At 43.3% G+C, this 16,152-nt stretch overlaps 1 protein-coding gene across 1 annotated transcript in view; it reads right to left on the reverse strand.

Annotated features, from left to right (window-relative positions):
• Positions 1-16,152, reverse strand: part of Enthd1 (ENTH domain containing 1) — a 131,652-nt gene that overhangs the window by 11,745 nt on the left and 103,755 nt on the right. The window contains exon 5 of the mRNA XM_045153282.1: positions 13,947-14,342. Coding sequence (XP_045009217.1) covers positions 13,947-14,342 — 396 coding nt within the window. The remainder of the gene's footprint in view (positions 1-13,946; positions 14,343-16,152) is intronic.

Raw genomic sequence — 16,152 nt, forward strand, 5'->3', positions numbered from 1 at the left:
TTCCCAGTGCCAGGGGCTGAGAGAATGAGGACAGCCGCTAACAACAGGTGTAGGACTTACTGGGGTGATGGTTACACAATTCTGAGAATATATTAAAAACCACAGGATAGAGAGATGGCTCAGCAGTTAAAATGCTTGCCTGCAAAGCCAGATGGCCTGGGTTCAATTTCCCAGTACCCATGTAAAGCAAGATGCACAAAGTGGTACATGTGTCTGGAGTTTTTCTGCAGTGGCAGGAGGCCCTGGCACACCCATACTCTTTCTCAAATAAACATTTAAAAATATTATTTATCTGTTTGTTTGAGAGAAAGAGGCAGGGAGAGAGAGAGAATGGGTTGCCAGAGCCTCTAGCCACTGCAAACTCCAGATGCATGTGCCACTTTATACATTTGGCTTATGTGAGTACTGGGTAATCAAACCTGTGTCCTTAGGCTTTGCAAGCAAGTGCCTTAACTGCTAAGCCATCTCTCCAGCCCCTTCACATAAATATTTTAAATATGAAAAACTACTAAGTTATATACTTTTAAAGGATATATTTTATGGTATGTGAATGAGATATCATTTTTGTATTTTAAATTTATTTGCAAACAGAGAGAGATAGAGAAAGAGAGACAGACAGAGAGAATGGGTATGCCAGGGCCTCTACCTGCTACAAATGAACTCCAGGTGTATGTACCCCTTTATGCATCTGGCTTTACGTGGGTACTGAGGAACTGAACTGAGCTGGTAGGCTTTGTAGGCAAGCACTTTAACCTCTGAGCCATTTCTCCAGCCCCAGATATCAATTTTTAAAATAGTAAATTCCCAATATTATCATAAATAAGCTACCTCAGGGCTGGAGAGATGGCTTAATGGTTAAGATGTTTACCTGCAAAGCCAAAGGATCTCAGTTCAATTCCCCAGGACCCATGTAAGCCAGATGTACAAGATGGCGCATGCATCTGGAGTTCATTTGCAGTGTCTGGAAGCCCTGTTGTGCCCATTTTCTCTCTCTCTCCCTGCCGCTTTCCCTCTCTCAAATAAATAAAAATAAAATAATTTTTTAAAACTTAGTATAGTTACTTAGATATTTAAAAAAAATAAGCTACCTCAGACTAAGATTAAGGCAGCCTCTAAATGACTTACTATTCTTACTGGGAAATTGGACTACTGTATTAAAGATGAGTTTTTTCACTGATCTACAAAGAATGCATGCAGTGTGCTATACTGAAAACTCAAACTGGTGTCATTTTGCCTGCATGTTTGGCCTGCAGGCCTGGCACTGCTCAGAGCTCTGGGGCCCTCCCCCGGAAGCCCTGGCAGAGCGGAGACCCCTTCATCTCTGTTCTGCACTCCGCTTCTGACCCTGCCCCACCAGGAGCTCCCAGTTGGCTGGGACACTTTGCAGAATGTTTCTACTAGTTTCCTTCGTTTTGAAATTTTTTTTTTTTTACTTTTAAGCAGACAGAGATAAAAAAGAGACAGAGATATAGAGAGAATGGGCATGCCAGGGCCTCCAGCTGCTGTAAATGAACTCCACATGCATGCACCACTGTTCATCTGGCTTTGTGTGGGTACTGGGGAATCAAACTTGGGCTGTTAGGCGTCGCAGACAAACACCTTAGCCACTAAGCCATCTATCCAGCCCTGGTTTTCTTATTTTTTAAGGAAGATTATTAATTCTGAGATATGGCTTGGAAGCCTTTTACAGATACAAAGGAGGAGGGCATGCTTACTGTCTCATGTGTGCAAAGGTCAGCTGACAAAGAGCTTCACAGAACAACTCCTACGGAGCAAAGATAAACAATGGCTGAGGCAGTGAGAATGCCCATCTCTGTCTCATGTAATATAGGATCTAGCAGTTACCTTCTTGTGCCTGGGACTAAACACTTAACACAAGTAGCTTATGGAATGAAAGGGTTTATTTCCAGCTTCCGGTTTTGAGGGGTACATCTTATCATGGCCAGAAAAGTATGGGAAGAATAGACAGCAGGGACTCACATCTCTACACCTTAGCAGAGAGGAAGAAGAGAGGGAGCTTGCTGAGTGGAGCAGGTAGAGCTGGGAACACCTCCTCCAGCCAGGCCCCTCCCCCAGCCAGGCTCCTCCCCCAGCCAGGCCCCTCCCCCAGCCAGGCTCCACCAGCTGGGAATTCAGTATGAGGCTTAATCACAAACACAAGAGGTTATGGGGGACATTTTATATTCAAATCATCAAAATGGAGAACAGCATTTTTTTTCCCTCCAAAAATCTTAGAACATGTCCAGTGTAGTAGACACATGGCTGAGACTCGAGAACGTGCAAGTGCTGTCTGCCTCTATGTCTGGCTTCCAGGCATCTACTAGGTCCTTGCCTTCATTTTCAGCATGCAAGATAAATTGCTAATGACTGAAAACAGCGAGGTTTGAGCTACAAATGAATAAAATGATTGAGGAAAAGTAATGGGGTGTCCTAGGAACAGTGATTTAGAGTCGAAAGGTCAGAAGACATGCTGTAGCCAGCCTGGTCCTCCACTTAGAGAAACACTAAGGTGTGTGGGTGGTGGCCTGCTTTCCCATCAAGATCCACTAAGACACATGTGCAAACACTTTCTGCAGTTACCCAGCTCATCACCTCCAACGTTCCAATGTCAGACTGGCTGGCCAGCTCAACACCTCCAGTTACAATGTCAGACCTGCTACCCAGCTCATCACCTCCAAAATTACAATGTCGGACCTGTCACCCAGCTCATCACTTCCAAAGTTACAATGTCAGACTGGGTGCCCAGCTCATCACGTCCAAAGTTAGTGATGTTAGACTATTTCCTTCATATGAGCTGCTCTTTCTTAAAACCAGAAAACACAGCTGCTCCATTCCCCACCATCCCAAGTGACAGTCCGTGGAGACCAGCCATCCCTCTTAGTAGCGTCATGTGCTGACCTCCCCAAGTACAGCGACCTTTGGCCTCCTGGAACAAGTCGGCTGCTCTTAAGACTGCTATCCTTCAGCTCACATGCAGGCCTCCCTACTCCTACTCCCTCATGTATTTGAGGGTCCCACTGAAGCAACAGAGCCAATGGCCCTTCTCTGTCCCCTCCCTCCACCAGTGTTGACTCGCTCTGCCTTCTTTCTTGGCCAGTGTCATTCCATCATCATCTCTTCCTCCGCGGTCACACCATTCCCATGTGAATTCTACCTCACCTGCTACACTCCCGCACCTTCTCCTCTTTGTCTCCAGTTGCTCCTTACCTGGTTCCTACAGCAACCTTCCAAGTGTTCCTACGTCCACGTTCATCCCCAAGTCAGCCCTCCACATTCCTAAGACACATTTGTAGAGCCATTCACCTGTCTCAACATCCTAGTGACTTACGCTGCCTTCAAGAGGAAGTTCAGACACCTTACCCTTGGAACTGAGACCTCTCCATCATCTATCTGGCCGACTGTACCGGTGTTTCCTTCTTGCACTTTTGCATGCTCATGGTCCATGTCTGCCTTATTAAGCTGCTTAGCCAATGAAACAGGCACACCCACGATGTGCAGGCCATTGTGCTCGGTGCTGGGACACACTCATGAACAGGGCAGGCAGGGTCCCCATCCCACATGGCAGCTGGGGAGGAACACAGCAGACTACTGAGCACCGACATAATTACAATTTAATCAGAATGGTGGTGTTAGGAAAGACAGAGGGAACTAAGATGCCTGTGGAGCTGGACACCCCAGGGGGTCCAGGAATTCTGAGAAGCGAGTAGGGGTGAAGGGAGGAAGGAGTGGGACAGCAGGATGCTGTTCAAAGGGAGCCTTAGTATCAGGTGGCAAGAAAAGACTCATCTGAGGACAGAGCCAGGCTGCCCAGGGCGGTGTGATCTTTACTAAGCAAATGTTGAGTAGGCTATAGTTGAAATGGAATAGAGGTTAGGTGACCCTGAGTGTTTTGTGGGAGACAAATGGAGCTTTCTAGAATCATTTTTCTCAGTTACAGCTCTGTACTATTCCGAAGCATGCAATGCCCTTCCTAGAAGGACAGGGGTTTGTCTGTTCCTGAAGATGAATGAGAAACTGCTGGGGGATTTGGAAAGGAGCAAAAGAGGCCTTGAGGGCCGGGAGGGGCCGAGGTCCTGGGGTTCTAAAAGCAGAACTAAACGTATGCTCTTTGGAGCGGCAACAGCAAACACACTGCATTTGCTGAGGACCACGTGCCCCTCTGCCCTTTACATTTGTGAACGCTCCGTGGTGAGGCCATCATTGTCTCTGCTTCACAGACCAAGACGCGCACACGCGGAGGAGGGGCCGGGATTCCGGCCCAGTGACTCCAGGGCCGGTTCTGTCGGCAACGGTGCTGCACGGCGGTCAGAAGCCCTAACCAGGCTCCGTGGTACAGGACGTGTTATTTCTCCTCCAGCCTCCCTGTCTTCAAACCAGGGTCCTCACAGAGGCAAAGCCTGTTCTAAATCATAGCTTCTTAAACTTTAGGTCACAGCCCTAGACGCGGTCATACAGCTGAATGTGGGGGAAGTCATGAAAAAATCTGGTAACAAAGCCTGGCTGAGCACACAATGACCAAATGTACTTCAAAATCACCTGTGCAGTGAATGGGAGGAACGACTGGCAGTGGTCACCCATCCTGCAAGTTCACTGTGACCGTGGTTCTGCACATGCGAGCCGCTGCCACACTGCACAGCACTAATGAAGGCTGCCTGAACATCCCGACTTAGACTCAAGACTGTTGTAGGCTGTGAATTGCAGTGTTTCTACTGTACACACAAAACATTCTGATTTTATAGAATTTTTATAGAAACATAATGGTTTAATGACAGAAAAAAGCAGACTTTTAATATTTTCCTATTGTTTCCTCTGTATATAAGTATCCAATGATTGTATTTTTACATTGTACTATATTAGAATGTTTAATTTTTTATTTTTATTTATCCACTTTTTTATTTGAAAGAGAGAGAGAGAGAGACAGAGAGAGGAAGAGAATGGGGGCACCAGGGTCTTCAGCCACTGCAAAGAACTCCAGAAACATGTGCCACCTTGTGCATCTGGCTTATGTGGGTCCTGGGGATTTGAAGTTGGGTCCTTTGGCTTTGCAGGCAAGCACCTTAACCGTTAAGCCATCTCTCCAGCCCCACAATGTTTAATTTTTTGTTTTTTTTTTTGTTTTTTTGAGGTGTCTCACTCTGGCTCAGGCTGACCTGGAATTCACCATGTAGTCTCAGGGTGGCCTCAAATTCACAGCGATCCTCCTACCTCTGCCTCCCTAGTGCTGGGATTAAAGGTGTGCGCCACCATGCCTGGCAGAATGTTTAATTTTTTTTTTTAATTTATTTGAGAGTGACAGACACAGAGAGAAAGACAGATAGAGGGAGAGAGAGAATGGGCGTGCCAGGGCTTCCAGCCTCTGCAAACGAACTCCAGACATGTGCGCCCCCTTGTGCATCTGGCTAACATGGGACCTGGGGAACCGAGCCTCGATCCGGGGTCCTTAGGCTTCACAGGCAAGCGCTTAACCGCTAAGCCATCTCTCCAGCCCCAGAATGTTTAATTTTTTAAAAGTACTATTTGAGTTGCTGATTTTAGTTTCACACAAAAATTTTTAAAAAAAAAATAGGGCTGGAGAGATGCTTAGTAGGTAAGGCACTTCCCTGCAAAGCCTAAGAACCCAGGTTCAGTTCCCCAGTATCCACATAAGCTATATACACAAGGTAGTGCATGAGTCTGGAGTTTATTTGCAGTGGCTGGAGGCTCTGGCATGCCCATTCTTTCTCTCTATCTGCATCTCTCTCTCAAATAAATAATAACATATTTTTTAAATTGTTAAATAAATTTTGATTTGTTATTAGAACAGAATTCCCAACAAATTCTAAACTGGCCCTACCATTTTGTGCTCCATATTTATGTAAGTGCATTCTCAACACCAGTGATTATAAAATCAAAATATTGATCAACTCTGAGACCATTGAAGATGCTCTGCATCCTGCAGTGGCAACACCTCAGCCAGGGCTGCACTGGCAGTGTGAAAACAAGCACTTCGTCTCATTGGAATGCAAATCTGTTTTCATCCCTAATGGATGGCAAAGTGTGTGGACAGCAAAGAATTGTTTTAAACAGGCTTATTTATTACTCACGATTAGTAAGTGTATGATTTATCTGTTTTGTACACCTATCTATCCAGGGTTGCGTAGAAATATTTTAGGCAGAAATGGGTTGCGAATGGAAAAAGTCTAAGAAGCTGTGTTCAAAGAAACAGTGCAGATAATTAGGCCCTGATGTAGTAACAGAGAAATTTTTAGCAATTTGTAACAAATGTTAAAGCTAACAATACCACATAAATATATTATCCATGTAGTATTATGCATGTACGTATGTATGTATCTAGCTATCTATCTACTTACCTACCCACTCACCTACCTCTCTTTCTCCTATTAACAAAATTAGAAGGAGAAAATAAGTGTCAAATAAGGTTTTTTTTTAAATTATTTATTTATTTGTTAGAGGCAGAGAGAGAGGTAGGGGGAGAGAGAGAGTGAGAATGGGCACGACAGAGCCTATAGCCACTGCAAATGAACTCCAGATGCATGTACCACCATGTACACCAGGCTTACATAGGACCTGGAGAATTGAACCTGGGTCCTTGGCCTTCACAGGCATGTGCCTTTACTGCTAAGCCATCTCTCCAGCCCTCAAATGCATTTTTTAAGAAGCTAAATATAGAATATTACTATTAAAGGTGTAGTAAATGAAATAAGTTTACTACCACAGCAGCAATTGGAGGGAAATATTAATTCTGTTACTCAACCAATCATCTTGTCTGACAGCTAAAGGATTTCAAGCAAAGGGTCAACAGTTCAACGTTTATAAAAGCTTTACACTATTCTAGAACAATAAGCCAGGTATGGTGCTCACACCTTGAATTCCAGCACTTGGGAAGCTGAGCTTGGAAGATTTCTGGAGTTTTTGAAGCCAGCCTGAGCTACAGCGTGGGTTTCAGGTCAGCCTGGGCTACAGTGAGACCCTACCTCAAAACAAAACAAAGCAAACAAACAAAACAATGCAGGGCTGGAGAGATGGTGCCTAGTACATTCAGTGTTTTAGTAGCTTGTAGTGTGGATCTGCAGCCACCTGGCTGGAGGCAGTGTCACTGGGTGGATATTGGGGTCCAGCCCTAATGTGTGGTGGTGGGTGTGAGATTCCATTTTAAAGATATGCAAAGTGTGTCTAGCTAGAGTTCCTGAAGGGTGCTGAGTACAGTAGTGTGACTTTCAGCTTGTGGTTTTCTCTGTGACAGCAGGCCAGCTTCTTCTGCCATTATGTGAAACTTCCCCTGGATCTATAAGCTTCAATAAATCCCTTCCTTCCATAACTGTGTCTGGTGTGGAAGTTCATCTCAGTGAACCTGAGCTGACTGCTATAGATGGTTTGGTTAGTGAAGCACTTGCTGGGCACGCATGAGAACCTGAGTTTGGACGTCTCAAGGCCACATAAAAGCCAGGCACAACAGCATGCACCGTAATCCTAGTGCGGAGGGGCAGAGACGAGAGGGTCCTCAGGGCTTAATGACCAGTTTGTCTACTGGAAATAGTGCTCTCAGGAGTCAGTGAGAGACCCTGTCTCAAAAAAAAAAAAAAAAAAAGATGGAAAGTGATTGAGGAAGATATTCAATGTTGACCTCTGGCCTCCCCATGCACAATACACGTGCATGTGCCCACATAGGTATGCTTGTATACCACATACACATGTAAAGAAGACCACTGCAAGCTTCTTTCAAATATATGGACCAAGTCTGGATCCCCAGCATCACATAAGTTCCAGGCAGGCATGGTGGTTGCCTCTGTGCAGGAGAGATGGAGATGGAAGAATCCTGGAGGCAAGCCAGGCAGCCAGCCTAGCCAAGTCACCAAGCTCGGAGTTCAAGGAAGAGTCCATGCCTCAGTAAGACTAGGTGGAGAGCAATCAAGACATGCAATGGCAGCCTCTGGCTTCCATACGCACACACACAGGCACCTGTGCACACACACAGTCAAACACACATTCACACATGCATCTACACACAAAAATATATGTAGCATGCTGTCTTGATTACTAGGGATTTATGATAAGTCTTGACAATGTTTGCTTTCAAGATTTGGGCTATTTCAGATACTTTGCATTTCCAAGATAATGTAAGATTTAGCTTGTCAATCTCAAAGCTTCCCACCAAAAAGCCTTCTGGGGTTGCACTAAATCTACAGAACTTACAGAGAAACAGCAGCTGAACAAGACTTAAGTCTTCTAATCCACAAACACATCTCTCTTGGCCGGTTTAGGTCTTTATTTGCTTTCAGAAATGATTCACAGTTTCCAGGGCAGAGGATCTTGTGTGTCTTTTGTTAATTTCTAAATGCTACTGTAAACAGCACAGTTGTATGTGTTTTTTTCTAGACAGTGTGTTGCTATGTTGCACAGCAGATCTTGAATTCCTAGGCTCAGGGAATCCTGCCTCAGCCTCCCATATATCTGTACACTTTTGCACCTTGCTCCAATTCTTTCTTCTATGTTGACCTTGTATCCCTGAAATCTTGCTCAACTTAACCTATTAAGGAGATTTTTTGCTCTCCTACATAAAGAATTTTCTCATTATTGACAAACCCAATTTTATTTCTTCCTTTCCTATATATTTATGTCTCTTATGCATTTTTAAGGCTTAATTGCACTAGTTAGGATTCCTATACAGTGCTGAATAAAAGTGGTGAGAAAAAAGTCATTCCTTGTTGCTGGTATGATTGGTATTCAGTCTTTCATCATTAATTATGTGAGCAGTAGGATTTTAAGAATATACGCCTTATCAGCTTGAGGGAAGTTCCTTTTTTATTCTTAATTTGCTTAGATTTTTTATAATCATAATTGAGTGTAGAATGTTATCTCTCTTGCTACATGAATCAAGATAATTATATCATTTTAAATTTTATTCTGTTACTATAGTGGATTACAGAGATTCATTTTCAAGTGTCATACCAACCTTACAATTCTGTGAAGAATACTATTTGGTCATTTTTATATTAAGATTTTTATATATTGCTGGATTTCATTTGCTAATATTGTACTAAGGATTTTTATAACTGATGGTAATCTATGTTGTTCTATAGTCTAATTTTCTTGAGCCGTCTTTGCCATGTTTGGATAGTAAAGGACCTGTTTTCATAGAGTGATTATTCTGTTCTGAAAGAACTGGTGTACGACAATTTTTACTTGTTCCTTAGAATATACTAGAAAAATCACTACATCTGGCTAAGCTCTTGAAAAGTTCTTTTTTAAAAAAGTAAGAAACTGTGGGCAAGACATGGCTTGGAGGTGAAGATGCTTGCCTGTGAAGCTTAAGGACCTGAGTTTGATTCCCCAGTACCCGTGTAAAGCAGGATGCACAGGTGGTGCGTGCATCTGGAGTTGGTTTACAGTGGCTGGGAGCCCTGGAATACCCATTCTTTCTCTCTCTTTTTCTCTCTCACTCTCTCTCCTCCCTCTATCGAATAAATAAATAAATAAAATATTTTTAAAAATAAGAAACTAAGAGGTTTTAGCTTTAACCTGTGTGTGTGTGTGTGTGTGTGTGTGTGTGTGTGTGCACGTGCACACGCACGCCAGGACACTCATGTGGATGTCAGAGGACTCTGAAGTGTCTGTGATCCACCTTTTTAAGGACAGGATTTCCTGCCACTACCAGGGAATGTCTAGCTGACCCACAATCTTCTGGATTCTCTTGGTCTGCCCTCCCATTGTTGCAGGCATGTTGGGATCACAGATGCATACACCACTTTATAACCAGCTTTCCATGGGTACTGGGGAATTGAACCTGGGATGGCAGGCTTTGCAAGCAAGCACCTTTAACCACTGAGCAATCTCCCCATCCTTCTTGGATATATTCTTTTAAAAAATATGAATTTCCAGGTCAGCCTTAAACAGAGTGAGACCCTACCACAAAAATACAAAAAAAAAAATTAATTTATTTGGGGAAAGAGAGACACTACGGGCATGCCAGAGCCTCTTGCTACTGCAGATGAACTCCAGAGATATGTGCCACTTTGTGTATCTGACCTTACATGAGTAAAATTGAACCCTGGCTAGTAGCCTTTGAAAGCAAGTGCCTTTAGCCACTGAACCATCTCCTCAGCCTCTTGAGTAAATTCTTAGCAGCTGCTTTATGAACTTGTCTGATAATTGCAATATCTGGTCTTCTGAGGGTCAGTTTCTATTGATTTCTATGTCTTTATTATGACCCATGTTTTCCTATTTCTATTTCAAGTGTTTACTATTGCATTCCTATTTCAAGTGTCTAGTGATTTTTAAATTTTTATACTGCTCACTCGTGGAGTCTTCTGTTTCTGTGCTCTGGGAGGAAGAGGAGTTGCTCAGACCCTTCACGCTGTCAAGAGAAGCTCAAGTCTTTTCTTGGATCTTTGGTTTCTAGCAGATTTGGGTGGGTGAGGCCAGCTCACTGGGGCTCCCTACCCAATTCCTGAGTCTCCTCCTGTAGGGCCCAGCTTCACCGTGAGTGCAGAGCTCTCCTCACACTCTAGGCCATGTGACCAGAGAATTCCCTCACACTCTTCACTTCAGTACTGTTATTTTTCAGTTTTAAAATTTTCATTTGTTTAAGAAACAAATACTAGTTGAGCTGGAGAGATGGCTCGGCAGTTAAGGTGCTCGCCTGCAAAGACTAATGACCAGGGTTCATGTCCCCAGTACCCACATAAAGCCAGATGCACAGTGGCACATGCATCTGGAGCTCATTTTCAGTGGCTGGAGGCCCTGCACACCCATTCTCACTCGCTCTCTGTCTTTATCTCTCTCTGCTTGCAAGTGAATAAGAATAAATAAATAAATAGATACTAGTAATATGAGATTTTCTTCCTCTGTTTTCTTGTACACATCAAGCACACTTGTGTTAAAGTATCTACCTTAAAATGTCACTGCCTAGGTCATCTATGGATCTGTTTCTCTTGTTTGTTTCTTTCATATATTTCTAGATATTTGTTCCTTTCCTGTCACACTTGTTAAACATTTTTTGTTGAATTGTTTCATGGAAAATTACAGAAGCTCTCACGAAAACATTTACATGTCTTCTAGATGCCACAGGAACAAGCCAATCGCGTGCTCTGCGTGAGAATGGCTCTCGGCTCTTGTGAGGATGCCCTGTGTCTGGTTTGTCTTCATTCCTAGAGGGCAGCTTTGCTTTGGGGGACAGCCCGTCAGAGGTCCTAATTGAGTGTTGAGGGCATTTGTCTCAAATATTATCTCTGTCTCCCAGCATCATAGGATTACCAGAATCTGCTTAGCTTGTTGGTCTCAGAAGTCCTTCTGCATTTAGTTTCCTTCTCATCTGGAAAGCATGCAGTGGCACAGTAAGCAATTAGCCTAAGATCCACTTCCCTGAGGTTCCATCCTCCCCAACAGTGGCCCCGTGAAGGCCCAGACTCCACCTGTCTCCCAGGCTTGCATCCAAGGTTGGTGGGGAGGACAGTGGAGGAGCATGCAGGACTCCTACCAATATCCTTTCCCTGGGATCTTGACCACTTATGGGCCCCTTTTCTCTTTTTGTTCAAATTTTTTTCTTTTGCAGGATTTCACTATAGCCCAGACTGGCCTGTAACTTTCAGCAGTCCTCCCACCTCAGAGCCCAGCATGCTGGGATCGCGGAGCGAGCCCCACACCCGGCTCCAGGGCGTGCTCGCTACCGTGGCTGTCTTCTGCTTACTTAAACCAGCTTCTAACAATGGTCCAGCTTCACGGTTTTTGGTGTTAGGTTCAGACTGATATCATCTACATCATTATAACCAGAAACCAAAGTCCTCCCTACTGACTGTTTAGATACTCTTACTGCTACATGTTATTGACTGGAGTTAGTACAGACAGTGGCCAAAAATATTTTTAATTATCTTTTGGTCCTATTTGTAAAAGAAATGAACCACAAATAACGAGTTCCCAGAGGATAGCACTGCATGTAGGCTGCCGCAGCTGTCATCACCAGTGCTAATCGGTTTCTAGAGCAGTCTCAGCAGAAAAGTTAATTTGATGACAAAACTAAGACTCAGTTTTGCCACCTTTAGATCGTTAAATAGATAAAAGTTTTTGAAAGAGAGAAGTTGGTACTCACGGTCTTACCAGAACCCAGGTCAACTTCTCTAAGGTCAACATGGTAGCCACCATTGTCTGCATTTACACGTACTTACGGTTTGTGTCACTGAGGGCTGGAGAAGTAGCTTAGTGGTTATGGCGCTTGCCTGGGAAGCCCAAGGACTGAGGTTCGGGTCCCCAGAACCCACGTAAACCAGATGCACAAGGTGACGTATACACACAAGGTTGTGCATGTGCACACAATGCTGCACGTGTCTGGAGTTTTGTTGCAGTGGCTAGAGGCCCTGGTGTGCCAATTCTCTCTCATAAATAAGAAAATAAAAATAAAAAATAAAAAAGATTTACACTGAAAGCTTTGCATTTATATGAGTTGGTAAGCATTATGAACATAAGGACCAATAAAAATATGATTGGGTTTTTGAAAAATGCATGAGCAAACAAATTATGCTTTTACTAATTAACTTTGAAAAAGCATAATTGCATAACCTGGAATCCTGACTGGCTCTATCTGTATCAGTCTAAATAGTTTTAAACTCCATTTAATGATTTTTAAAATATCTTATTTATTTATTTGAGAGAGGGAGAGAGAGGCAAAGGCAGATAGATAGATAGATAGATAGATAGATAGATAGATAGATAGATAGATAGATAGATGATAGATAGAGAGATAGATAAATGATAGAGAGAGAATGGTGTGCATGTCCTCCTAGCCACTACAAACAAACTCTAGATACATGTGCCACCTTGCGCATCTGGCTTTACGTTGGTACTGGGGAATTGAATCTGAGTCCTTTGGCTGTGCTGGCAAGGGCCTTAACCACTAAGTCATCTCTCCAGCCCTTAATGGTTTTTGTTCATGTGCTTTGTTTTGTTTTCTAAAAGCAGGGCCATGCTATATAGCCCAGGCTGCCCCTCTTCCTCATCAGCCTCCTGCGTGCTGGGATCACAGGTACAGTCCACCATGTCTAGCACTCTTAATATGTAAAGACAGAAAAAAGCCATGACTCCTAGCCCCTTTTGGGAAATCAGTACAGAGCTTTTTTGGAAAAAAAAAAAAAAAGCACACACATACCTTTGTGCGCACAGTCCCCAATACACCTAACAACTGATTCTTTTTCATATAGTCTCCCAACAAGTGATCTAAATATCGAACAGGCAGTCTTAATTAATAATAGGCACTTCTAATTCAGTTTGTACAGAAATTACCAAATATAACATATGCAATCAAGTTCATGGGAATGCAAAATGATGAATTATCTACCACTTTTTAAATAAAAGGGGCACTTGACTTAGAAGTGGCTCAATGGTGTATAGATTTTAATATTATTGACAAAGAATGAAAGAGGAGGGCAAAAATGGGGGGGGGCAGAGGAGCTAGAGAGATGGCTTAGCAGTTAAGACATTTGTTAGCAAAGCCAAAGGACCCAGGTTCAATTCCCCAGTGCCCACCTAAGTCAGTTGCACAAGGTGGCGCATGTGTCTGGAGTTTGTTTGCAGTGGTTGGAGGCCCTTGCATTCCCTTCTCTAGTAGCCTCTCTCTCAAATAAATAATTGGTTTTTGTCCATTATTTATTTATTTGAGAGCGACAGAGACAGAGAGAGAGAAATAGAGAATGGGCACACCAAGGCCTCCAGCCACTGCAAACGAACTCCAGACACGTGCACACCCTTGTGCATCTGGCTAACATGGGTCCTGGGGAACTGAGCCTTGAACCGGGGTCCTTAGGCTTCACAGGCAAGTGCTTAATCACTAAGCCATCTCTCCAGCCCAATAATTTTTTTTTTTAAATAAAAAGAGGGGGAAAGAAAATAGAGAGATAAGAAGAATGCCTCTAACACATTCCTACTTGTCTACTTGTCTGGCTTGGGGACAGACTCACCCTTGGTGGCTAAGGGCTTGTGGCTCCCATCATCCATCTGAGTGATACTGTCTTGTGCTGGTCTCTGGCGCTCCTTCCCCCTGGCACTCTTCTTCACCGAGCCAACCATTCGGAACGAGGGCGAGCTGTACAGCGTCTCTACAGAGGACCGGTCGTGAAAGGTGGGGCGGGGCTCTGCCATCCTGAAGTTGAGGTTGAGAATCTCTTCTTTACTTGATGGCCAGAATGCTGATAAAGTTGCCAGTGTCTCTGATCTTTTTGTGGCCATTTGGTCTTTCTGAGGTGTTTGTGAGGGGCTTTCTGTAACAGCACTTATAATGGTATTATCAGATTTCTTGCTCAAATTCACGTTTGCTTGCAGAGATGAGCTTTTTTCTGAGGGAATGTATCCAACATCTACAAAGTAAAAAGTAGTCCAAAATTAACACTGAAACACTCTATTTCAGACCCACTACAGTTTTAATAAATGGGATTTTAATGCCCTAGTGGAATTTTTTTCCTATTTAGTCCTGCACTGCTGCTCTGCTGGTATTTTCTATTTCAAATGGGCCCAGCTACAGCTGATGCCTTAGTCATTTGGTGACAGTTTTCTCTCTCTGCACACTAAAATATAGGCAGGGGAAGCTTCAAATAACTTCTCTAAATATTTCTCCCTTCACCCACTTATCTGTCTCTGAAACCACCATATTTTTAGTACCTTCAAACTTTCATCCTTTATAAGCTAAACTAGCCCAACTGCCACAGCAGTCTGGTCTATCCTTATAGTACCCTTGGTTACAACAAAAGCTTTTCCCTCCTGAAAATTAAAAAAAAAAACAAACCTCCAAATGTCCAAGAGAGGAGCTTGGAATTTCGGTAACAACATCACTTAAACAAGTCCTCGGTTTGCACAGGAGACAGGGCACTCTCTTTCAGAGCCCGTCTGACAAACACTACAATGTTAGTTCCTTCAGATCATGCTGTCACAAAACAGTCACTGATACACCACAGCACCTGGGGCAGAGCCTGGGACAGACCAGAGACACAAGCTAGGTGTTGCAAATAGAAGGGGTCAAAGGCAGTGTAAGAAACTGAAATTTCAGGGAGATCTGAATTAGGACCATCCATTGAACCCGTGAGTCTTAGGCTGGTCTGAATTTCTAGCTGCAAATTGATACCAGGGCTCTGTGTTAGGCTTATTCTCGGTATCATCTTAACTTAGATATGGAATAAAAGTAAATTATTTTTAAGAGCCTGAATTCATGAAGTTAGAAGCAGAACAAGGTGAGAGGGCAAGAGGAAGATTATTATCATCAGGAACTTCCACAAGTGAAGATGTACAAATTACATGTTATAAAGTGATTATATATCTATATATTGCAATGTATATCATAAGATATTTCCATGCACACAAATATATGCTCTCCTCATCATGTTCAGCTCTGTGTTATCAAAACAAGAGTGAAGTTTCCTTGACAACACAGGTCTTCCTTTCTACTTATCCATAGTTGAAGCTGCCAGTGTTTACCAAGAATTAAGCAGTTCAGAAAGCTTATACTGAGGGGCTGGAGAGACGGCTCAGCGGATAAGGTACATGCCTGCAAGATTTAACAATTTGAGTTCGCTTCCCCACAACCCATGTAAAACCAGATGCACAAAGTAGTGTATGCATCTGGAGTTCATTTACAGTGGCTAGAGACCCTGGTGTACCCATTCTCTCTCTACCTATCTCTCTGCTTGAAAATATGTGAATTAAAAAATATTTTTAAGTAGCCGGGTGTGGTGGTGCATACCTTTTATCCCAGCCCTAGGGAAGCAGAGGTAGGAGGAGTTCGAGGCCACCCTGAGACTCCATAGTGAATTCCAGGTCAGCCTGAGCCAGAGTGAGACCCTACCTTGGAAATTTTTTTTTTTTTTTTAAAGAAAGCTTACATCAATATTTCTACCTGGAATTCCACCTTTCCCAACTGTCAAATCTTTTATCCTTTAACTCTTTAGGGTCCTGAGACAATGTCTGACTGTATAACTGGGGCTGGCCTAGAACTCATGATTCTCCAGCCTCAGCCTCCTGAGTGCTAGGATCATAGGCTTGCATCAGGGTGTCTGGATTCTTCCTAACTTTCAAAATCCAATTCACTGTCATCTTCTCTTTAATGCTTGCTTGACCTTTTTTTGTTGTTGTTGTTTGCTTTTTCTTGTCCCATCATATTATGGTCTATGTTACCAT

This window comes from Jaculus jaculus, chromosome 6 (genome assembly GCF_020740685.1).
Source record: "Jaculus jaculus isolate mJacJac1 chromosome 6, mJacJac1.mat.Y.cur, whole genome shotgun sequence".
In the NCBI taxonomy this organism is placed as follows: Eukaryota; Metazoa; Chordata; class Mammalia; order Rodentia; family Dipodidae; genus Jaculus; species Jaculus jaculus.